The sequence below is a fragment of the Phyllosticta citribraziliensis genome (assembly GCF_038025025.1).
Source record: "Phyllosticta citribraziliensis strain CPC 17464 chromosome Unknown J3D65scaffold_14, whole genome shotgun sequence".
Taxonomy (NCBI): domain Eukaryota; kingdom Fungi; phylum Ascomycota; class Dothideomycetes; order Botryosphaeriales; family Phyllostictaceae; genus Phyllosticta; species Phyllosticta citribraziliensis.
In genome coordinates this window covers 785,332-808,214 of record NW_027117351.1, presented here as the reverse complement: position 1 = coordinate 808,214, position 22,883 = coordinate 785,332, and the positions used below count along the sequence as shown (strand labels likewise).

At 44.9% G+C, this 22,883-nt stretch overlaps 6 protein-coding genes across 6 annotated transcripts; 2 read left to right on the top strand and 4 right to left on the bottom strand.

The window, feature by feature from the left end:
- Positions 1-8,712: 8,712 nt before the first annotated feature.
- J3D65DRAFT_641116 (outer membrane protein) lies at positions 8,713-10,577 on the bottom strand. The gene is made up of 4 exons (XM_066801862.1): positions 10,493-10,577; positions 10,307-10,423; positions 10,070-10,256; positions 8,713-10,012 (listed from the first exon to the last, which is right to left on the bottom strand). The coding sequence occupies exons 1-4, from the start codon at positions 10,514-10,516 to the stop codon at positions 8,814-8,816; spliced, it is 1,527 nt and encodes a 508-aa protein (XP_066650640.1). The 5' UTR covers positions 10,517-10,577; the 3' UTR covers positions 8,713-8,813.
- Positions 10,578-10,693: 116 nt separating this feature from the next.
- J3D65DRAFT_641115 (ubiquitin-conjugating enzyme/RWD-like protein) lies at positions 10,694-12,142 on the top strand. Its single transcript, XM_066801861.1, has one exon. The coding sequence runs from the start codon at positions 10,919-10,921 to the stop codon at positions 11,747-11,749; it is 831 nt and encodes a 276-aa protein (XP_066650639.1). The 5' UTR covers positions 10,694-10,918; the 3' UTR covers positions 11,750-12,142.
- On the bottom strand, positions 12,028-13,393 carry J3D65DRAFT_641112 (NADH-ubiquinone oxidoreductase complex I, 21 kDa subunit-domain-containing protein). Its single transcript, XM_066801860.1, has 5 exons — positions 13,174-13,393; positions 13,099-13,115; positions 12,847-13,052; positions 12,587-12,789; positions 12,028-12,528 (listed from the first exon to the last, which is right to left on the bottom strand). Exons 1-5 carry the CDS (start codon positions 13,333-13,335, stop codon positions 12,451-12,453), a joined length of 666 nt encoding a protein of 221 aa, XP_066650638.1. The 5' UTR covers positions 13,336-13,393; the 3' UTR covers positions 12,028-12,450.
- A 65-nt stretch (positions 13,394-13,458) lies between these two features.
- Positions 13,459-18,273, top strand: J3D65DRAFT_641109 (uncharacterized protein). Its single transcript, XM_066801859.1, has 3 exons — positions 13,459-13,762; positions 13,820-17,424; positions 17,474-18,273. Exons 1-3 carry the CDS (start codon positions 13,506-13,508, stop codon positions 17,920-17,922), a joined length of 4,311 nt encoding a protein of 1,436 aa, XP_066650637.1. The 5' UTR covers positions 13,459-13,505; the 3' UTR covers positions 17,923-18,273.
- On the bottom strand, positions 17,954-20,516 carry J3D65DRAFT_641107 (ferric reductase transmembrane component). Its single transcript, XM_066801858.1, has 2 exons — positions 20,444-20,516; positions 17,954-20,388 (listed from the first exon to the last, which is right to left on the bottom strand). Exon 2 carries the CDS (start codon positions 20,256-20,258, stop codon positions 18,336-18,338), a length of 1,923 nt encoding a protein of 640 aa, XP_066650636.1. The 5' UTR covers positions 20,259-20,388; positions 20,444-20,516; the 3' UTR covers positions 17,954-18,335.
- On the bottom strand, positions 20,517-22,740 carry J3D65DRAFT_641105 (uncharacterized protein). Its single transcript, XM_066801857.1, has one exon. It carries the CDS (start codon positions 22,572-22,574, stop codon positions 20,757-20,759), a length of 1,818 nt encoding a protein of 605 aa, XP_066650635.1. The 5' UTR covers positions 22,575-22,740; the 3' UTR covers positions 20,517-20,756.
- Between the last annotated feature and the right edge of the window lie 143 nt (positions 22,741-22,883).

Genomic DNA, 22,883 nt, shown 5'->3' with positions numbered 1-22,883 from the left:
TAGTTTACCTTTAGCCCTTACCTATATAATAAGAAATCTATAAGTTATAATAAATCTATACTTTTATCCTAGCTCCCTATCTACCCTAATACCTGGTAAATCTAGTATTATAATACTAATACTATAATACTAGGGTATATTTACTAGTATACCTAGATCTAGTATAGATAGTAAACCCTAGTATAGCTTAAAAACTATTAGTAATAAGGGTCCTAATAATAAGGATCCTAAGACTAAGGATCCTAAGAACCCTATAATTATAATTAAGCCTAAGAAGAAGTAGACTATAAGAACTAAGCTAGACCCTAATAAGCTAAGTCCTAAATAATATAGGATTACTAGTTACCCTAGTATAATAGATAATAAGGAGGTTATTAACCTTAAGGATAAGATATTAGCCCTAATTAACCTACTTAATAAGGAAGATAAGTCTGATACTAATAATATTATCTAGAATAAGGATAGTACTATATATAAGGCCATCTATAATATAGTATATAAGGTCTATAGATAAACTAAGGGTAATAGAGTAATTAATATTACTAACTAGTTAGAATCTAAGTACTTAAGTAGTAAGTAATCCTAGGATAATAAGGCTATAGCTAAGGTTAGGGTAAAGTAGGATACTAAGGCTATCTACTACTTAGATAATAGGGGTAAATAGAATAAGACTCTAGAGTAGATAGTAATAAATAATAATAATAAGTAAAGCCTTCCCCTATTTTTTCCTTTCCTTTTATTACTATATAGATTAGGTCTATAGATTTAGGAGTATAGATTAAGAATAGATAGTAGATATAGGTAAGGTTACCTATAAACTACTTTAGCTACTATCTATAGTAGTAGATCCTATAGGGATCTAGTATAGCTATTAGATACTAAGGGTAAGCTTAGTAAGCTTAGTAGTTATAGGGGATAGGTACTTTAGCCATATAGATAGCCTAAATAATAGGATAACTCTTATACCTAAATTAGTACTATAAACATCTAGTCGGATTGTTACATATTACCCCTAATATATACTAGTAAATTATACTAACTATTAAAAGCTTAGTCTATAGGAGTAATAATAATAATACTATCCTCCTAATAAATAAGGATAATAAAGAAGAGGTCTATAATAATAAAGAGGTAGACTTAAATTTAGAAATTATTATTATATCTCTAATTAATAGTACTAAGAAGATTTATATAGCTAAGTACTATACCTATACTAGAATTAATAGCTAGATCTTATCTATTAAGTTTTATAAGAAATTCCCTACTAAGGCTATCCCTATAGCTAAAGAGTCCTAGTAAAAGAAGCTTTATAAGCTTAGTAAGGCTAGAGACTAGTATAACTTAAGTAACTACTATAATTCTTATATTTATAGGATTAGTAAGTACTTAGGTCTTTAAACTAAGTAGGGAATAGATAATATTATTTACCTCTACTTAGAATATATTTAGTATAACTATAAGAGATTATCTAATATCTTATCCTATAAGGATAGGTACTATTAGTTTATACTAACTTTTTACTCTATTTACCCTACTAATACTATTAGCCTATATATATTTAGCTATAACTATAATACCTAATTTAAGAATATTATAGCTATAGTTTAGAATATAATCCCTACCCTTAATAAGAGTCTTACTATACTATTTAGTATAGATTATAGCTAGTATCTAGACCTTACTACTATCCTACTTAGTAAGTTTAAGACTACTAGTAATTTAGTTACTAATAGTACTCTCTTTAGCTTCTTAGATAGTATATACTCTAGAATTAATAAGGAGTTTAGCTACTACCTTTAGTACTAGTAGAAGATTAATACTTATTAAAATCTAGGCTAGAACTATATAATATTCTACTTACTAGTATAGTAGCTTATTTACTAGTACCTAGTATACTAGCTCCTCTATATTTTACTTAGGCCTGATTATACCTACTAGCTCTATATAATACTATACTATATAAAGGACTAGAAGAAGGGTAACTATACTAAGTTCTACTACTTTAATATTAACTTAAATAAATATACTAATACTAATAGGGGTATTAATATAATTTAGGATATTATCTCTCTTAATAGTAAGACTAATATAGACTATATAATTTTAGTAGAGGGCTTTATACCTTATTTTAAGGATTATAGAGATAGTACTATTACTAAGAATATATATAACCCTATAAATATAATAGGTATTACTAATATTAAGAAGGGTCTAATCCTTAACTACCTTACTAAGTTTACTAAGGATAGAGGCCTTAGCTAGTCTAATAGTAAGGTAGTAGCCTATAGTACTAGGATTTCCTACCTAATAATACTATATAGAGCTAAGGGACTAGTAAAGGGTATATATAAGATATTCTTCTTATAGTACTATAAAGTTAACTAGGACTATAATTATTTAGAAATTAATAAATTAGGTACTTAGGAGGAGCTAGCTATATACTATAAGAATTAGATCCCTTCTAAGGTTATATCCTCTAGTTTCCTATATATATATAGCTATTACCCCTATAAGTTTCTAGTATTAGTAGAGGTAATTAGTATTAATCTAATTAGTAATACTTTAGTCTATTCTTATTACTAAGACTCTCTATTAGTTATAAAGGAAGTTAAGAAGGTTATAAGTATAGCTAATAATTCTAAGGTACTAGCTAGCTATTTCTATAATATAGAGCTAGATATAATTAATACCTATAATAAGCTATTCCTAGTCTTTATTAAAGAGGAGAAGTATATCTTTAGTAAGAAGTCCTACTTCTACTATAAGGATAATAATATTACTAGGCCTACTCCTAATAAGCCTCTACTAACTAATAAGGATATTATTAAAGCTATAGGTATCTAGTACTATAATAAGTATAGTAAGGATAAGGACTAGGATAATATCTTACCTACTAGCCCTATTTATAGGAGTATATATAACCTAGGTAAATAGTATACTAATTAACTACTCTAATCTAGCCTCCTATAAACTATAGCTTATACTCTCTTTCTTATCTTTTATCCTTATTTCTTCTTACTTACTAGGGGATGGTAAAATAAGGAGTACCCCCCTATATATAGTACTACTAGCTAGTATAGTTTTTATAGCTTTTAAGGGTTACTTTTAGTAGTTATTATTCTTATTCTTAGCTATAGTTTTAGCTTAGATATAAGTAGAAGATTAGGCTAGTAAGAAAATAAGACTATAGGTAGCTCTAGAATACTAGGAAGATATACTTCTATATAGTTTAGTAGTAATAATAATGGCTAATAAAAGTATAAGTAAACTTAGTACCTTTAGTAGTAATAGGAGGTTTTTATATTATTAGTATTTTAGTAGTAGATTAGCTGGTTATATACCCCCTTTTATAGCTACTTATTAAGAGGTACTACTTATATAAATAAAGTCTTTTATACTTAGTTAAATAATTATCTACTAAATACTTAGTTATTTATTTATTTATACTTATTATTTATACCTAAGTCCTATACTACTTAGATAATAAAGTGACGGCTAGATAGTAGCTTATTTTAGTTAGTTTAGTAGTTATTTTATTTCTATCCTATAGAGCCTACTTATTTACTACTAGTTACTATCTCTTATACCTCTTCTAGTACTAGCATTTTGGCCGGCTAAGCAAGCATATTAGTAAGTAGCTGATCCTGCCCATAATAGTAGGTCCTAAAGGTAACTAGGGTACTATCTTAGCTTATAGCTAAGGAGGTACTTTAAGGACTATACTTAAGGCTAATACCTCTAGTATAGTAGGATATTCTAGTATAGTTAGAGAAAGGTACTAGAATAGATTATATAAGGACTAGGATACCCTTAATCCTATACTTATATTATATTAGCCTACCTCCTTATATAGTATAGTTAGGACTAGGTTTAGTAGTAAACCTACTATATTAGTAGAGGTTAATATACTTAGTATTATAGTTCTTATACCCTTAGCTAGAGCCTCTTCTATATATTTCTATTCTATAACTACTAGGTAATTCTCTAGGAATAGTTTAGTATAGGTAGTATTAACTTATTCTAAGGCTTACTAGAAAGTAGCCTAGTTTATACCTCCTATAAAGTCCTAGTATACTAGATAATCTAGGTACCTTTAAGAGGCTATAGTTTATTAAGTAGATACTCCTATATTACCTAGGGGCTTAAATATTTCTATAATAAGGTTAATATAAGTCCTTATTACTAGGGTAATCTATTTAAGCTATTACTTATATTTACTATAATAGAGGAAGGCCTTAAATTACTAGGTAGATAGTATATCCTCTTCTAAAATTAATATAGTAAACTTATTATTTAGGGACTATATTATAGATAGTTCCTTATACTAGTATTAAGTATTAAAGGGAGGGGTAAATATAATAGAAGTAAGGGTCCTACTATAATAATACTAGTACTAGGTTATATAAGAAGGGAGATCCTTACTAGGTACTATATAGAAGTATATTATTAGCTATTTTAAGGGGATCTTCCTAGGTTTTAGTAGAAGTAGACTTATAGTATTTATATATTAGTAGTAATAAAGGTCCTAGATATAGAGGGGATACTATAGTAAAAGGAAGTACTATAGTACTTTTAGCTACTAGAAAATATTATAAGTTTAGTTAGGATATCTTTTCTTAAGTAAGGATTATATTATTATTATTTCTATCTTAGCCCTAGGGCCCTACTTATTCTATCTACTTACTTATACTACTAAGCCTACTAGCTAGTACCTGCCTTACTTACCTAAGGCATCCCTAACTATCTATAGACCGCGATAGTACCTATCTAGAGGTAAACCCTTATATTACCCCTAGTACCTAACTTACTAGGTATACTATTAGGCTCTTAGGAATCTTACTATATTTCCTAATAAGCTATTATTATAATAGTTATATATAAAGCTATTATAAGACCTAAAAGTATAACTTATAAGTAAAGGGTAATTTAGGTTTAAGGAAGAGAAAAAGGAGGATATCCCTTCTTATAAATTAAAATAAAGGTTTATTCTAAGAGAACTAATAGATAAAAGTTAGTTATTAATATTAGGATATAAAGGGCTATATAAGGACTAAAGAATAGTCCTAGTTAGGGAAAAATAGTATGGTTAGTTCCTTCTAAAATAGAAAGTAAAAAGGAGAAGGAAAAGTTAATACCTCTAGTAAATCTAGGGTACTTAACCTAGTTAAGGCTTATATTATCTCCTTTATATTTTAGACTTTAAGGCTACTCCTTAGAATAAGGATATAGTAGTATTATAGTCTATAGTCTAGATCTAAATAAATTAGTCTAGAAGAACTTTAATAGTAAGAGTTATAGTTAAGAGTTAGAGGTAACTTATAACTAATAAATAAGTCTTACTAATAGCTAGCTAGAAGATTAGCTTAGTACTAACTAGAAAGGTATATAAAGAGGCCTCCTAGCCCTCTAGAATAGCTTTCTCTTTAGTAGTAATTTTATTTATTAATTCTTTATTAAGGATTATTATTCTACCTCTATATATTTCTTATAACTAAGTATATAATAATTTAGTCTATATTATTATCTATTAGGTAGCCTTTAGAAAATAGCCTAAGGTTATTTAGTTATAGTAGTATAAATTAAAAGGGTCTACTCCCCTTTATTATACCTCTTATTTAATAGGGAAGTACCTCTCTATTATATAAGCTAATAGACTAGATATTAGATTATATAGCTCTACCTACTATACTCTACCTTAGTATTTTATTATCTAGGTATATATAAGCCCTATATAATAAAGGATTAGGCTAGGTATATATAACTATCTTTAGGGGTTATTATTTATTACTACTTATTAAGTACTATATCTAGATACCTAGAACTATTAGTTAAGTACTAAGTAGCCTTAGTAATTACCTAATTAGGATTACCTAAAGCATACCATTATAAGACTATATACTTATATAAGTAACCCTAGTATTTTATCCCTCTATAACTATATTAGTTAGTAAGATTAGGTAATAAAGTAGTAAAACCTAAATATATAAAGCTATCTAGATATAAGGTAGTCCTATAGAGCCTAGGTAATAATTAGTAATAATCCTTAAGATAAAAGGCTTACTTACTATAATACTACTCTATATAATAGTCCTAATAGATACTACTAGTAAGAATAGCTCTCTAAGTAAGTAGTAACTATAATAGATTATAAGTAATACTATATAATAGTAGAATAGTATGATAAGTCTTATATAATAGTAAGGAATTCTAATAAGTAACTAGCTAATACTCTAGCTAATACTCTACTAGTATAGGACCTTCTTTATTACTCTTAGTAGAGTATAGCTTCTTTAAGCCTTTATATAACTATTAGTTTACTAGATTATAGCTAATTTAGATAGGATAATAATATACTTTATTAAGGAGCTCTAGATATAGCTAAGGTAGATAGTAACCTTCTATAGGTTATATAGTAATAGAAGATAGTAATAGAAAAAGATAGTATAGTAATAAAGCTAGACTAATAATTATACTTTATAACTATATAGAATACCTAAATTACTAAATACTACTACTATATATTATAAGTCTATACCTATATAAGTGCCTATAGCTACTAATTCTTATAATTTTAGCTTCTCTTTAGGGGGGGGTATATTATAATAGGTATTTATATACCTATATAAGTACTAAGGCTAGTATAGATAAACCTAGTATTATATAGTTATAAGCTACTAGCTACTATAGCCTTAGGCTAAATATTAGCTATACCTTAGGCTAATACTAGCTACTATAGCCTTAGGTAGATATAGTATAATAACCTATTAATACCTTACCTTTAGGAATAACCTAATAATAACTATTAACCCTTATATAAAGGTTAGAAAGATAGAAAGATATAAAGGGAAGGCTAGGAAATAGATAAGAAGTAAGTATCTTTTATATTTTATTCTTTTAACTTATTATATTTAATTAAGATATATATATATTCTCTAGCAGTTTACCTTTAGCCCTAACCTATAAAATAAGAACTTTACAAGTTATAATAAATAGCCCTTTTTAAGGAGGGGGGTAATATAATACTAGTACTTACCCTTATCTAGAGGGAACCTATATAGGGGCTATATAGTACCTACTTAGACCCTAGAAGGGCTATAAGACTAAGTAAGGAATATATAAAACCCCTAGCTAGGATAAACCCTTAGAAACTAAGGTTTTATCTATTATCTAGGATACTAAATATATTATTCTTACTTAATTTAATCCCCTATAGTACTAAATCTTATACTACTATTTTAATATAGGTTACCCTATAGAGATAGTAGATTCTTATCTAATAGGAATAAGTATTATAAGTAAGATTTATTAATTAGGCTAAGCTAACTATTAAATAGAGACCTATAAGTAGGGGGGGGGGGGGGGAGGGGCCTACTAAGGAAGGCGCCTATAAGGGGGTTATCTATAGTACTAATAAGCGCGCGTATAACTAGTTATTATATATACTCTATAGCTATCCTACTATACTTAAATTTTATAATAATAGACTATATTAAGTTATTAATATCTATAGTAACTAGGCTATATTATAACTACCTATTAGTTTATATACCTATAATAAATTTTATATCTTATATCTTATTATTATAGGTAATAATCTATTATCTAGCTAATAACTACTTACTAGACTAGCCCTATAAGATAATAATAATAATAATAAGAATACTAATTAGGAGGTAGAGAAGGTTATAGGCTATTAGATATTAGCTAATAGGAGGCTCTAGTTTAGGGTAAACTAGACTAGATTTTCTATAATATAGATAATAGTAAGTTTAATAATATTTATAATATTATCTTATATAATTATAAATAATACCTAAACCTATACCTATTAGCTAGTATAGGCGGGATTAGCTACTTACTAATATACTTACTTAGCCGGCTAAAATACTAGTACTAGAAGAGGTATAAGAGATAGTAACTAGTATTAAATAAGTAGGCTCTATAGGGCGGGACTAAAATAACTACTAAACTAACTAAAATAAGCTACTATCTAGCTATTATTTTATTATCTAAGTAATATAGGAATTAGGTATAAATAATAAGTATAAATAAATAAATAACTAAGTATTTAGTAGATAATAGTTTAACTAAGTATTAAAGACTTTATTTATATAAGTAGTACCTCTCTATAAGTAGCTATAAAAAGGGGGTATATAACTAGCTAATCTACTACTAAAAAATACTAATAATATAAGACCTCCTATTACTACTAAACTATATAGAACTATAATTTTCTAAGATTCTAGAGCTATCTATTATCCTATTATTATACTAGCCTAATCTCCTACTTATACTAGAGCTAAAATTCCTATTAGAAATAGGAATAATAATACTAAAAATAACCTTCTAGAGCTATAAAAATAGTACTAACTAGTAGTACTATACTAGTTAGATATATAACTAAGTAATAAGGATATTACTTACTAGGAGGAGGAGGGGGAGAGAGAGGGAGAAGAGAGGAGAAGGAATAGTATTATATACTATATATTATATATAGTTTATATTTTATAGTATTTAGTACTTATATATATACTAGTAATTTATAGCTAGTCTAGAAGTAGATAGCTATTATATATAGGCTATATAATAACTATTCTTACTCCCTACCTATTAATTATTAGTAGTCTATATTAATTTACTCTACTAGGCACTATAATAAAACTAACTACTACTTCTCTATTAATTATAATTCATCTTAGAATTTACTATAGTATATAATAAGTGATTATATTCTATCTATAACCCCCTACTAAAATATATTTTAGGTACACGTAGAAGGAAAGTAGGCTAGAATTCATTCCTAGAAAGATATTCTACATAAACTCAATACCAACACCGAAATGCAGGCCCTTTCTTCCTTGCTCGCCCTTCCTAAACACGAGAGGAAGCGAGAAGTTGACCTCAAAACGTGCGACTGGGTGAGCGTAAACCAGACCAACGCCCGCTGCACAACTGGGGAGGCCATGAGCAAGGTCTTGGATTGTATCCTTCATAGAGTCCGTGACATCGCTTTGCTTCCGAGATTCTCTCCTCTCTCGCGGATCCTTCAAAGCTAGCAGGCGACCGGCATTTACAAAGGCCTGCAGGCGCAGTGGACTATCGATGCCAGTCCTGGGCAACGGGAACATCAAGCTTGCGCTGCCGGCAGCGTAGACGTCGCCACCAGTAGCATCAGGTCCATCACGAGGTCCCAGTCCAGCCAGCCGAAATCCACGGATGTCGGTAGGCCCACCAAGCTGAAAACGATCGTTGATACGGGAAGGCTTGATTTCACCTCCGGGACCAGCGAGTGGACACAACATTCCTGCGCGCAAACTTGTCGTGAGGGAAACGCCTAGCGGAGGGACAATGGGGAGAGCGGCCTGAGATTCGACTTCAACTTTGCCAAAAGCGACATCGCCGCGGAGAAAGCCAGCTCCAGCAAGCTCAGAGACAGTCTTGAAGAGGTATCCACGGGATGGAAGTAGCGGGGAATCGCGACGATCGAGGGTGTATGTGTGAAAAATGCTCGACTTGAAGGAGTTGCCGGCGTCGGCACGAACGGTGGGAGAGGCCTCAGCCGCCAGGCCGGTGATCTGTCGCCACAAGCCCGAGTAGGCTAATTCATGGCGATGGCCACTGGGTGTCTGCCACTTCAATTTTGTTGACCCACCCTTGAGAGCCTCTTCGTGACTGGCCCAGCTTTTCAAGGTAGAGCTCGCGAGGCCGCCAATCTCCCAGCGCAGGTCGGGATTGCTGAGGATGGGCGTGTCAAACGTCGCCGAATAGGCAGAACGAGTCCGTGTACCAGCAGAGGCGTGGGCGCTGAGAGATTCTGCACCACCAAACAAGTTGCGCAGTTGCACATTCGCGTAGGCGGAGCCCTCTGCAGACCCGGCTTCAGTGCCTGTCTTGATGGTGTAGCGGGACCGCTCGTGGGCGTGAACGTAAATGTCGATATCGGTGGGAGCGGTCGAGGGGTCAGCCTGGTCCGGTCTGTCGATGAAGACAGAGATTGGAGATTTGAAGATGTCTAGTACAGACGCAAGTCAGCGGCAACACGGGGAGAAGGTGGTGGCTGTGAGCTCACCAAATCTTTCCAGCTTATTGACTGCGCCAGAAATGTCCACAAGAGCGCGCTCGAGATCGTAATCTTGGCGGCTGTTGGCAATCAGAAGCGGACTGAAGACGCGCTCCAAAAAGCCATGTCGAGTATGCTTGGCCTGCAGTACGCGAACAGACGAGATGGTTACCGGGAGAGTGAGGTTGTTGCTGACCTGTGCCTGTCAGCGCCATGAACAGGGACGTAAGAATGCAGGATCCATACTAGCTCAGCCTGCCTGGCATGCGATTTCTGGGCCTGGGCATGGACGCGCTCGTTGACCTGGTCATGCCGTCTTTGAGTCTCGGCCGGATCGACTTTTTGCTTCAGCCTTTGGAACACCTGCAGCAGCACGGATTAGCCATTGGGACTGGAGGAGGAGAAAAACGCGCGAGGATTGCATTGGCATACATCATCCTCGAGTGGCGACGCCATTGAGGGGAGCTGGCAGGGTAGGGCTGCACTCTGGGTGTGTGATGCGGTAATGATGGAACTGGTGTTTGTAAAGCGGCGGTGGTTCAAGCTGCTCCGCTATCCGGGCTTGGCACCACCCGCTGCTTGGCGGATAGGTAGGTTACGTAGTAGGAACGCCGCTTTGTCTCGGCCCGCTCGCGGACATTCTCTAACCATTCACTCTTACTACCGTCGCTCCCCGCCACCACCGGACCACCATTATCACCACAACAACAACAATAACAAAACCAAAACTCCGCAACCCTTGCCAGCACTTGCGCTCGCTTCTATTCGATCGTCCCACCCTGGTCTTCGTCGCGCACCTCTGGTCTTCTCACGCATCTCGGTCGTTGACACCTTGGCTTTCTCCTTTCGGCCATCACAATGGCGACGCCGCAGGCAACCAAACGTCTCACCCGCGAATACAAGACCATATCGCAAAATCCGCCTCCGTACATCATCGCCCACCCGTCCGAGAACAACATACTCGAGTGGCACTACATCCTCACCGGGCCTCCCGGCACTCCATATGAAGGCGGCCAATACTGGGGCACTCTCATGTTCCCGCCAGACTACCCTTTTGCCCCACCTGCCATCCGCATGCACACCCCCTCTGGTCGCTTCCAGCCGTCGACTCGCCTCTGCCTAAGCATTTCCGATTTCCACCCCAAGAGCTTCAACCCCGCGTGGGAAGTCAGCACCATACTCATCGGCTTGATGAGTTTCATGACTAGCGAGGAACTGACCACTGGAAGTGTTCGCGCCTCGGATGCCGAACGTCGTTTGTTTGCGGTCCGCTCTCGATGGTGGAATTCTACTGGCGGAGGATCGCACGCCGCGTCAACCGCACGCTCCAAAAGCAGCGGTGTCGGTGCTATCAAAGCCGGCGACGGTGGCGCCAAATTCCGAAAAGAGTGGCCAGATCAAGATGCGGAGAACTGGAAGTGGATCAAGGAACAAAAGATTGACGTCGCGACCGGTCAACAACAAGCAAACCCGACTGACGGCCATGGAGCATGCGCACCTGAAGCTGCTGCGCTGAGGAGACGACCTGTCGGAAGCGGGAGCCTGGGAGCCGTAGTCGAGGGTGGACAGGTTGCAAGACATGTCGGTCAAGGCTGGTTGAGCCGCAACAAGTACTGGGTTGGAGCTGCGCTACTCTTCGGCTACGTGCTCATCACTCGTGTGCTGGGTGTTGAATCCAACGAGCCCTGATTGTGTCTTTCTTCTCCAACCGCTGCTCATCTTATGGAGCTCCAACAGTCAAGGTCACAGAGGGCGTTTTGGGTCTAGCACGGGAGTTCAGTCTTGGATCAAGGAAAGGGCGTTTGCGCGGATTAATGGGGCGACATTTCCTCTGGGCATGCTGAATAGGCATCCGGCGTTTTGATACTCTTCCTTTACTTGCCTCCGCACAGAGTACCTTGCGGGATCCGTTGATAGTGTGGATCGCAAATGTAATACAGAGCTGCAAATTCAAGTGCCACGGTGTATGGAAGGTCATCAAGGTTTCGAGGACTGAGTTCCTTCTGTACCGTGTTTGCGTGTACATTCATGAGTTTCGTTGAAGAGCAGCTCATCAACGGGGCAGCTACACAAAGTTCTCGGGTCCGAAATATCAAGACTGCTGATGGCCTCTTGTATAGAGCGCATCCATGCATGGAATAGACTGATCTAAATCGAGGACCATCTAGAGGCTGGGGCACGAGTATATGTTTCGCCTGTTCAGATATTCCATTTGGCTCCGCTTACGAAGGGGTGACCAAGTCCAGCCACTCTTGGAGTTTGATGGAGGGCCACGATTCACTGGATGGCGAAAGGAGGTCAGTGTGAACTACTTTACAGTCCAACAATCACAAACAGTCCCTCTTAATCTAGATGTTGGAGTTCCTGGCAGGGTGAATTGAGCTGGAAATTCAATTGGTCTTCGCGGCCTCTTCGGCAGCCAATTCCCGCTCCGCTTGTTGGTAGTACTTGGCGGTGTCAACACCGTGCTATCAAATGCCGTCAGTGAGCAGAAGAGATTGCGTAGAAAAAGGACGTGGAACTGACGTGGTTGTGATTGAAGAAGTTGCCCCACGGAAGGAAGGGTAAGAAGCTGACGGAATATCTCGAGTTTCTCGCAGCCACGCCCTGCAAATGCTCCGACATGGTGGGCACTCCGTAAAGCGGCTCGCCCTTCTTGACCTTGTCGACCATCTCCCTCATATCCATGTCAATCTCGCGTCTGTTCTCAGTGACACCATGGAATCGCACTAATCAGCCAGTTAGTAATTTGAACAATCGGGCCAATGGGATCGGCATTTCCGCACGAGTGGAGCGCGTGCAAAGCTTGAGGAAGCCAGCGGCCAAACTAATGACGCAAGTTGCACGCATGATGGGAGCAAAGCCCCGGCGGCCGACGTATGAGGGCGAGACTCGCTCCATGAGCAAGATCAACGCGGGACCAGCGGCGACGTGGGCAGCGCCGACGGCGTAGTCGGACGGGCGAGCATAGCGTATCACCCGCTTGAAGTGGCTGGGCTCGTCAGCGAAGTTGTGACGGAAGCATTGGAGCACCCTACGGGTCGCTGTCAATGAGCTGATTAACATGTTAGTGGCTATTGGGCACTCGGGGGCTTCGGTGGGGTGCAACGCACAGGATAATCGGTGTCGAGTTTCTTGGCTGGCACGACAGGGCGCTCGCGATACTCGACTTCGGAGGGGGCCATGGTGCCAATGGCGGGATGTGGAGAGGCAATTGAGAGGGGTATGGGGTGGTGAATGATGGGCAGACGGGTGGGTGTCGTTGCAACGAGCATGGACCCACATGGGCGCCAAGCTTCCGTGGGCTCCCCAGACGGTTCCGCTCCGCCGCTCCGCGCTCCAAGCTCGCCTTAGCTTGGGTCTTCGCCGACCTTTGGTTTTGCTCCCGTCCTCGCTCCCGTCGTCCGTCCTCCGCTCTCCGCGCGCGCGCGTCAACAATGTCGACATGACCTCCGACTTTGATACCCAGAGTCCCTCGCGCAACGGCACCATTGTGCCCCTCGGCCATGCGCGCCCAACTGTCAGCGACTTGCAAGGCGAGAATCACTATGCCCAGGTTGCGCGCAAGCACTGGCTTGGAGCTGCAAGACCGCCAAAGGTCAAGCCCGACGTTCTGAAGAGAGAGCTTTGGGATGTCTTGGAAAAAGATGGCTTTCCATACAGCGCCCTGCTGATTCTCGAGAATCTCCAGCTTTTGGAGAGGTGAGCCCTTCTTCCCCTGTTGCCGGCGTGTGCAGCTTCTAACTGATGCCCTTGTAGCTATCTCTGGCCGGGCTACACCGAGGATGCTTCCAACCACCATGTCCTCTTACTTGCCTTGCTTGTCAACGTCAAGCGCCGAGAAAACCTCGCTTCCTGGGACCACTTCGCCGACAAGCCAGCCGACTTCTCGTCCTTCTTTCGCCGCATCCTGTCCATGGCCGTTGACCCCGCCGTCTCTCCGAAAATCCGCACCCACTTGATTTCGTTCATCATTGGCGCATTCCAATCTCTGGACAGTGGCTTGGTTCGGAAAGAGTGTGCGCCATTGGTATCGATTGCAATCTGGCATAATCTATACAGTGAAGAAGCGAGGGAGCAAAAGCTCGAAAAGAACCTGATGCTCCGGAAAGCCTGGAGGGCGGCGGGGAAGCGCTTTGACAATGGCGACGAGGAGGTCAAGACCAAGCTGCGATTTGAAAGATCGTGGTTGTTCACGCTGCTGCTGGACTTTTTGAACCGTATCTACGACACCGCGGCTCAGAATCGGACTGAGAACCTGCGGTATTGCGAACGTTTCGTGGAATTTCTGACGGATGTGCAAAGTCAGTTGCCAACAAGACGTTACGTCAACACCTTGCTGCTCGACCTCAACCTGATCGCTGCTATCCGGCTCTCTCCTCTCTACACCGACGAGGACAACGGCCTTTTCCGTGACCTCTGCTCCCTCCTCAAGCACTACACCTACTTTCCCATCGACGATCAGATTGGACAGCAGCAGACTCCCGCCGAGTACCACAGGGCCCACTGCTCGAGATTGGCGAAGCTTCAACGGACCTGCCTCAAGCATTTCAGCACAAAGCTCACGATACTTGCGTTGTCTAATTATGGGTCTCTGGACCGACGGGCCGACCTAGAATCACATTTACAAGTACTCTCAGAAGAAGAGCTCACTGAGCTTTGCGGATTGCTAGGATTTCGCACCGAATACCCCAAATCATCCTTGGTCGTCCAGGACCGTACCTTTTTTTCAGAAATTGTCGTGTCGGCACACGAAAGAAAGCCAACGTTCCAGGACACCGTGCGGGATATGACAATCCTTCCTACAGAACGGACTCTCTACGAGGCGACCTTCTTGCGAAACGAGGAGTATGACGGATCTAGGCCGTTGGCTATTCCGAAGCTGAACCTACAATACCTGACTCTGGGCGATTTCCTCTGGAGGTCTTTCATTCTGCACCGATGCGAGTCCTTTTATGAGATTCGAAAGGACATGGAAGACGTCATCAAGCGCCTAAAGCCAAGGAAGTCGAGAGACTTGACACAATTTTCGGGTTCCTCCAGAATGGCTCTGCCTATCGACAAACCTGCCATCACCGATGTTGCACCTGCGCGAGTTGGAGAGACCGCCCCCTCCAGGGTGCAAGCTGAAGTAATACTCGATGTGTCGAGATTGAATGCCAACGTCGCCAGGGAGTGGGAGTCTCTGCGTCCAGACGACGTTGTCTATCTCCTTGCAGTAGATCCCCAGGAAGACGGGCGATTCATTGGCAACGGCAGCCAGACGCAGAGCCCCGCAGAAAAGGTCGGACTAAAACACCTGCGCTGTGCGGAAGTCTTGCAAGTCTTGGACGAACAAGGGCGGCCTCTGCGGGAACCTAAATTGTCCCAAGGCCAGATGCGCAAGCCAAGGCAGCGGCGACTTCTATTGAAGATTGACAATTTGGCGTACAAGGAAGACAAGGAAAAGCAAGGGAAATCCGAGAGGGGTGTTTACGAGTCGATCAATGTGATCGTTCGTCGTAGGGGCAGGGAAAACAACTTCAAGCCAATTCTGGAGTCGATCAGACGCTTAACTCTTTCGGACATTCCTGCGCCCTCCTGGCTCCAGGAAGTGTTTCTTGGTTATGGCGATCCTGCAGGTGCCACTTACAAGCGATTGGCGAACAGACTCAAGAGGATTGACTTTCGCGATACATTTCTGGATTGGCAGCATCTGGTCGAGAGTCTTTCGGGCAAGGCTGTCGAACCAGCCGAAGATGCCACGGGCAGTTTCGGTCCTCCTTATGTGCTTGAATTTCCGGAGCCAGAACAACATCAAGAGGAAACGCACGAACGGCCATCTAAAAAACGTAGGCGGGCCAAAAAAGAATCCGACACCAATGCACCAGATTCAAAGGCGGCCGAAATTGTCCGCGTCTCAACGTACAAGCCGCCGAACATGGGTCCTTATCCAACGGATGCCCCCAAGCTGAACACCGTCCGCTTCACCACGGCTCAGCTCGAAGCAATCACGTCTGGAACACAACCTGGCTTGACAGTAGTTGTTGGCCCCCCTGGGACTGGCAAGACTGATGTCGCTACCCAAATCATCAACAATATCTATCACAACTTTCCCAGTCAAAGGACGTTACTTGTTGCTCATAGCAACCAGGCTTTGAACCAGTTGTTTCAAAAGATCGTCGCCCTCGACATTGACGAGCGACACTTGCTTCGCCTGGGACATGGCGAAGAGGACCTCGAGACCGCAACTAATTATTCCAAGCACGGAAGAGTTGAGAGTTTCCGTGAAATTGGTCTCAAGTACTTGGCCGAGGTGGACCGACTTGCGGCGAATTTCAATGCACCTGGAGCACACGGTTCTTCTTGCGAGACTGCATCATACTTCAAGTCGGTCTACGTGCAGCCGGCTTGGACAAAGTACTGGAATCGGGTCGAATCCGGCGAAGCGAGCAATGAGGAAGTGGTTTCTGAATTTCCATTTCACCAATACTTTTCCAACGCCCCACAGCCACTGTTTCCCCCAGGTGCCTCGCGGGAGGTGTTGGTTGACATTGCAGCTGGCTGTTATCGGCACGTCGATAAAATATTCGCCGAGCTCGAGGACATTCGGCCTTTCGAAATCTTGAGAAACCCAAGGGACAGCGCCAATTATCTCTTGGTCAAGGAGGCGCGGATCATCGCCATGACCTCAACCCACGCTGCAATGAGGCGGCAAGAAATTGCTGACCTCGGTTTTCACTACGACAACGTCATCATGGAGGAGGCGGCTCAGATCACCGAGATTGAGAACTTCATCCCTCTGGCACTGCAGAATCCCAAGGCGGGCGAGCTTCCCCTGCAAAGAATCGTTCTTTGTGGAGACCACCTCCAAAACTCCCCGGTCGTTCAGAACCTCGCATTCAGACAGTATGCCAACCTCGAGCAGTCGTTGTTTCTGCGCCTGGTCAGATTAGGCGTGCCCACCATTGTGCTGGACCAACAGGGTCGTGCTCGACCAAGCTTGGCCGAGCTGTACAAGTGGCGCTATCCAAAGCTCGACAACCTTCCCACCGTGGAATCGAGCTCCGAGTTCAAGCTCGCCAACCCTGGCTTCAGGTACGACTACCAGTTCATCAACGTGCCTGATTACAAAGGAAGGGGCGAAATGGAGCCCACGCCTCATTTCATTCAAAACCTGGGCGAGGCAGAGTACGCCGTGGCCATCTTCATGTACATGCGATTGCTCGGATACTCTGCTTCGAAAATCTCGATTTTGACCACATATGCGGGACAAAGATCACTGATCAAGGACGTTTTGACCCACCGATGCTCGCGCAACCCACTCTTCGGCATGCCAAGGATCGTCACCACTGTTGACAAATATCAAGGCGAGCAGAACGACTGTAAGTGCCCTAACTCCTCGCTATTTGCGCAACTAACTGACATGTACAGATGTCATCCTATCTCTTGTTCGCACAAGCCGCGTCGGTTATCTGCGTGATATTCGACGACTCACAGTCGCGCTGTCGCGTGCCCGTTTGGGTCTCTACATCGTCGGCCGCCGTGACGTCTTCGAATCGTCGTATGAGCTCAAGCCTGCGTTTGACGTCCTTCTGAAACGCCCCGACAAGCTTTCCTTGGTCACGAATGAAATGTGCCCAACCAACAGAGAACTGGCGGATGAGCCACCCGTCACTGAAATGGAATCTACTGAACATTTGGGTCAGTACGTATTCGAAATGACAAGGGCCAAAGTGGAAGCGCTCAAGGCGAACGGGGGGAAGTTGCCCCAGTATATACCGGAAGTTGACATGGACGACGACGACGATGGCGCTGGAGTCGCAGAGGAGCTTGAAGCGGTGGAGGAAGAAGAATTCGAGGGGATCGAGGAGGAAACTTAGGAAGTTGATTGGGTCGTCGGTCAGAGGTGAGCGACAAAAGTAGATCAACATCATGGATGGGCGCTTGCAGGATACCAAGAAGAATTTCGTTTTGCTTGAACCTGGTGTCCTTTTTCTATTCCCAAAACTCGAGGCCTTGTCACCCATGTTGTCGCCGAGAATCTGGCGGTTGGAGAGGAAGTCCTGGGCATCTTTACAAGGGAATTGGTGCATGTAGAGGATTCACCCTCCAGACGGAATCCAGTGTTGTCGATGCGGGCCATGTACTCGTAAATTCGATTTCGTGATCTAATCGCTGCCGCCAAACACCTCTCACGCAGTCAAAACTCCTCAAACCGAAAAAAGAAGACCACAAGCGCCGACAAAGCTGGTTCCGAGTGAGAGGACCAAGAGACCAAAAAGGGAAGAAAAAATCACCACCCGAATTTCTCCACTTCGACATCAATTCGCCTTCCATCCTTGGCCAACCAGGCACAGGTGTTCCGCGCAGCTCTATTCATGCCGTCGGGACCGCTGACGACGACGCCAATGCGTCCGCCTGGCCCATCATCATAAGTGGCCACCCAGTCCCTGACGATGCCGGCAACATCGGGTCTCCCAACCTCCGCGGTCGGTTCCGGGACGAGGATATGAGCGCCCCGTTCGCGGAGCTCGTCCAAGCGCTGCTTGGACAGCCACGACAGCTGCGGGCGGGAGTGGACGATCCACAGGAAGCAGACGTGCTGCGGACCGTCGGCGTGTTGAGATTCTTCGTCCGGGGGCGACGGGCGGCCGTTCAGTAATGCCCACAGGAGGGGAAAGGCGACAGCGACGCCGGAGCCGCCGGCGACGATGACGGCGAGCCGGGAGCGTTGGAGCAGGTGGACTGGTCGCTGAGAGCCGTACGGTCCGTCCAGACGGACGCGGATGGATGAGTGCGTCTGCGCGTGCAGAATGAGGTCCCGCGAGAAGCCCTCCTGAGCGCGGATGAGGAAACTCAGCCACGCGTGGCGCGACTGGTCACCGGGTTGGAACGAGTCTGGGGGTGGGGGAGCGGGAGACGCAATGGTAAAGGGGTGGGCTTGAGTGAGGTTCTTGTGGCTCATATTTGGAACGGTGATAAAGGCGTGGTCTGTGGGTTGCCAGCCGCGAGACACGTTTCGACGGAGTAGCCGCTGCAGAGGACCGGCCGAGTTGGGGAGATCCCAGTTTGTGGAGACGAGGACCGTCTGACCGTCCTCAAGGATGCCAATGTCGGCACGCATGGTGGTGGACTTGATGAAAAGCCGGAAGACGATGCGGTCGACGAGGAAGATGAGGAGCGCTATTCCGACGTAGATGCGGGCTCGGTGGTGGTGCAACCAGAGAAGGACCAGTGCAGCCGCCTGGAGCCCGACGTGTAGGACCAGAAAAGTTTCATAGCACCTTTGACGGAACGAGGCGAGAGAAGTAAGGTAGATGAGCTCATAGGCAATCAGCGCTCCAATGCCGGGCATGATGACTTTGGAAAGCAGGAATCGTGACAGGCCGAATCCAACGGGTTTGAGGAGCGTGTACCAGACGCCAAACATGCCCAGGCCATGGAGAAGCGCCAGAAGGCACACAAGCTCGCCCAGACGTCGGTGGAATATGTTCAAAGATTCATAAGAGCGGCCGGTGAGCCAGCTGATGGGCTGGTTTTTGGCGGCAAACAGATATAGCAGTGGCAGGTTCGCGACAAACAAAATGCTACACCGGTCCGCGAAGACGAAAAGGAGTGGAATGGACAATGGGGTTTTGAAGAAGAGATAGAAAGCATTTACACCGTAGAGGACCAAGACAGCGAGGGTCGTGGCGTTGGAGGGAAGTTGTTTGTGAATCCATGGGATTGGGCGAGGTTGGTACATGGCCCAAGCCTTGATGTGGTGGCACACGGTTCCCAAAATTCCGGGTGCTGCATGCTTTTTGATGCTCGTGGGCGCGAGTAGCAGGCGTCTTTCTTCGTCTTCATATCCGAGCTTTCTTTTGGTCGTTGAAGGTGTTGCCGTCCCTTCGAGGGTGCTGCTACTGCTGCTGCTAGTTGGCCCCTCATGGTTGGCACTGGGCCGAGACTTGTCTGTCCTCCTCCGGCGACGACGATGGGCATCTAGCAGCAGCCGTCCCCAATGCTCGACAGCAAATAGCAGGACGAGGCCAAGGAGAACCAGGTTGTACGACAGGAGCAGCCATCTCGAGTACTCGATGCCTTGGACGAGTTTGCGGAAGCGTGGGTCGTTTACGGGGACGTTGGGCCGTTCGGCGACTCGATATAGCGGAGTGGAGCCAGACGGGCTCGACGCAGCCTCTGTGCTCCAAGGCCAGAGATTTTCAGACTCCATGCTCGTCGAAGCGCGGTGGACGATGAAGAGTGGGCTCCATGGGTGCTGGAAAAGCACCGGGCCCAAAGTCAAAGTCCCAGTCCCTGGCCGGCGCCACGCGAGTCACGGTCAGCAACAGGGGTCCAACCAACTGTTCACGTCATCATGATAACCACCAACGACGACGGGAATCAGATTGTACGCACGTGGAGCATTCCAGCGCCTCGGCTTGCAGCAGTGGGCATGGCATGGTTCAGGCCGTTTGGTCTGGTCTGGTCTGGTCGCAGGCCAGCAGTGTGCCCCAACTTTTCTTCACTAGGTACTCAGCGATGCTACACCAACACCCATTGGATGACGCGCATCGGTCACCGACACTTTGGTATTCACAGCACTCCGATTTGCGGATGCTCAAATGCACACTCTTGTCCAACAAGCATGGTATCCGCCAATGCCCATGCCTAGCAATGCCTTTCCGTCCCAAACGCCGAGCCACCAAGCCGAAAATGCCTTTCAATCTCCTCATCGCTCCTCCTCTCCGCTTCTGTCCAGCTCATAGAACAGCAGATACACTTCGCGCTGCATCCCCAACACATCGCTCGTTTTACTCTCCTTGATCTTGTCATCGCTGATGCGCCACCACCGATTGTCTCGCCTCTTAGGCTTTCGCTTCACCGCATCCACCACCAGCTCCGCCTTGGACGCCGCTTTCTCACCCACCGCGCGCAACCTTGAGGGTGACGCAGAGTGCGATGGCGTCGACGGTGCCCTTTTGATGCTGTCGTCCTCTCGCAACGATGAGCTCGGGGCAGAAGTCGGTGGTATGCGATGCTGCATCGACGACAAGGACGACTTGGAAGAAAGCGACGCGGCCGACGTCGACGCCAGCGTGGGTGAAGGCAGACGCGTCGAGTCTGGAGTCCTCAACTCGGAGCGGTCTCTGCTCGCCGACGGCCGAGGACTCTGCATTGCACTCGGGTTTGGACTGCCGCCGAGACTGTACACTCCTTCGGTTCCAAACGAGTGCGGTGTCGAGTACGGAGCCATGACGACCTGCCGCCGGAAGCTTTCGTAGTGGCCACTGTTGTGGCCGCCCTTGTGCGTCACGACGCCAAGCAGATTATACTTTTTGCGCTCTATGAGTCCTCCCAACGGAAGCACTTCTGGAAACGCTACTTTTGCCATGTTCTTGGTCGAGTAGTTTCCATAGTTGCCCGCGTTGAAGACGGATCTAGAAAGATGAATGGCCAGAATCTTGGGGAACTTTGAGATGCGCATATGCCGCGAAATCCTGCGCGTGGGACTCAGCTTGCTGTCGGGGAGCGTCACGTCCTTGGGCGGCGTCTCGGGGTCAGTCTCCATTGCATGCTTGATCTTGGCAATGTCCGACTCGAGCCCCAAGCGCTCCTTTTCCGACTGTGCTTTCTCCAATTCGGCCTGCTTGACCAGCAGCGCGTGCTCAAGGCGACAATATTCGCATCGGAAGTCATCAATGTGTTCAATCTTGAGTATGCCGTCGAAGCAGCTGTTTAGCGTCGTCGAGTAGGCTTCTGGGACATTGAGCGTCATGGTCACGAAGCTGGAGGCTGTGGGCTTGGGCTTAAAGTGGCAGGTGAGGCATTCGATCTGGGACTCGAGCTGGCCTTCGAACGGGAACCCTTCCTCGTGGTCGTCCTGATCGTCGTGATCCGATTCTTCACCGCCATTGGCGACGTCGTCGCGGAGCAGCTCTTGTTTGTCGCCGCCTGTGGTGTGTGAGAGTCGCCTGCGGGCCTTTTTGCGCGCGGCTTGGCCCGCATGGTATTCTTGCCAGACGCGCTCGGTGACGACCTGAAGAAACTCTTGGGCGTCCTGCTGCTGCCTGCTTATCCTCGAGCGAAAGGCGACCTCGAGAGCGCCAACAAAGCCCTGGGCCGAGATTGTCTTGCGATATATGGGTCTCTCATTCAATTTGTCCAACACATCCTTCAGGGCCTGGGTAACGAGGCCCTGCTGGAGCCCGTCGAGATTTTGCGCGGCGGCGTCCCTCTTGGCGGGGGCTGATTCGTCGGCGTGGTCCGAAGGCGGAACTTTGTAAACGTCGGGCCCGTCGAGATTGCGGCGGTGGGTCTCTCTGATGAGATAGATTCGCAGGTGCGGCAGGCCGGCCAAGGCCTGGAGGACCGAGTTTATGAAGCAGTCGTTGGCTGGGTTAGCGAGGCCGACGACGCCCTTTTTGCGCGCCGAATTGGCGGCGTCGTCGTCGAGGAAGAAGGTAGGGCCAAAGACGTAGACGAGGGTTATGGCAGCCAGGGACGCGCCGGCGGCGTAGGTCGCAATGGTCAGAGGTTTGTCGGGCATGGCGGCGCGTCTTGCGGCTCGACGAGGGACCAGATCCGAGGGTTAGGGCGGACGGGCATCAAGGAGATGAAGGAGAGGGTAGGATCAAGGGAGGTGGATTGAGGGAGAGAGGCAGAGGAGAATCATCGAAGGAAGATCATGATCCATTGCTTTGCTAGCTAGCTGATGGAGGAGGAGGAGGAGGAGGAGGGAGGGACGCAGCGCAGCGCAGCGCACGGGAAGCTGGCCGTTCGGATCAAATGGCAGCCACCCAGACGGTTTTGTTGTCACGGCCGTTGCCGCACAGCTCCGCTACTCCGTACGATACCT

Coding starts and splice junctions, on each gene's coding strand:
- J3D65DRAFT_641107 (XM_066801858.1), bottom strand. CDS start 20,258: ATGGAGTCTGAAAATCTCTGGCCTTGGAGCACAGAGGCTGCGTCGAGC.
- J3D65DRAFT_641115 (XM_066801861.1), top strand. CDS start 10,919: ATGGCGACGCCGCAGGCAACCAAACGTCTCACCCGCGAATACAAGACC.
- J3D65DRAFT_641109 (XM_066801859.1), top strand. CDS start 13,506: ATGACCTCCGACTTTGATACCCAGAGTCCCTCGCGCAACGGCACCATT. Junction 13,763..13,819: donor AATCTCCAGCTTTTGGAGAG/GTGAGCCCTTCT, acceptor ATGCCCTTGTAG/CTATCTCTGGCCGGGCTACA. Junction 17,425..17,473: donor TCAAGGCGAGCAGAACGACT/GTAAGTGCCCTA, acceptor TGACATGTACAG/ATGTCATCCTATCTCTTGTT.
- J3D65DRAFT_641105 (XM_066801857.1), bottom strand. CDS start 22,574: ATGCCCGACAAACCTCTGACCATTGCGACCTACGCCGCCGGCGCGTCC.
- J3D65DRAFT_641116 (XM_066801862.1), bottom strand. CDS start 10,516: ATGGCGTCGCCACTCGAGGATGAT. Junction 10,424..10,492: donor CGTCGCCACTCGAGGATGAT/GTATGCCAATGC, acceptor GTGCTGCTGCAG/GTGTTCCAAAGGCTGAAGCA. Junction 10,257..10,306: donor ATGCCAGGCAGGCTGAGCTA/GTATGGATCCTG, acceptor TGACAGGCACAG/GTCAGCAACAACCTCACTCT.
- J3D65DRAFT_641112 (XM_066801860.1), bottom strand. CDS start 13,335: ATGCTCGTTGCAACGACACCCACCCGTCTGCCCATCATTCACCACCCC. Junction 12,790..12,846: donor GCTTTGCACGCGCTCCACTC/GTGCGGAAATGC, acceptor CTGGCTGATTAG/TGCGATTCCATGGTGTCACT. Junction 12,529..12,586: donor ACTTCTTCAATCACAACCAC/GTCAGTTCCACG, acceptor GGCATTTGATAG/CACGGTGTTGACACCGCCAA.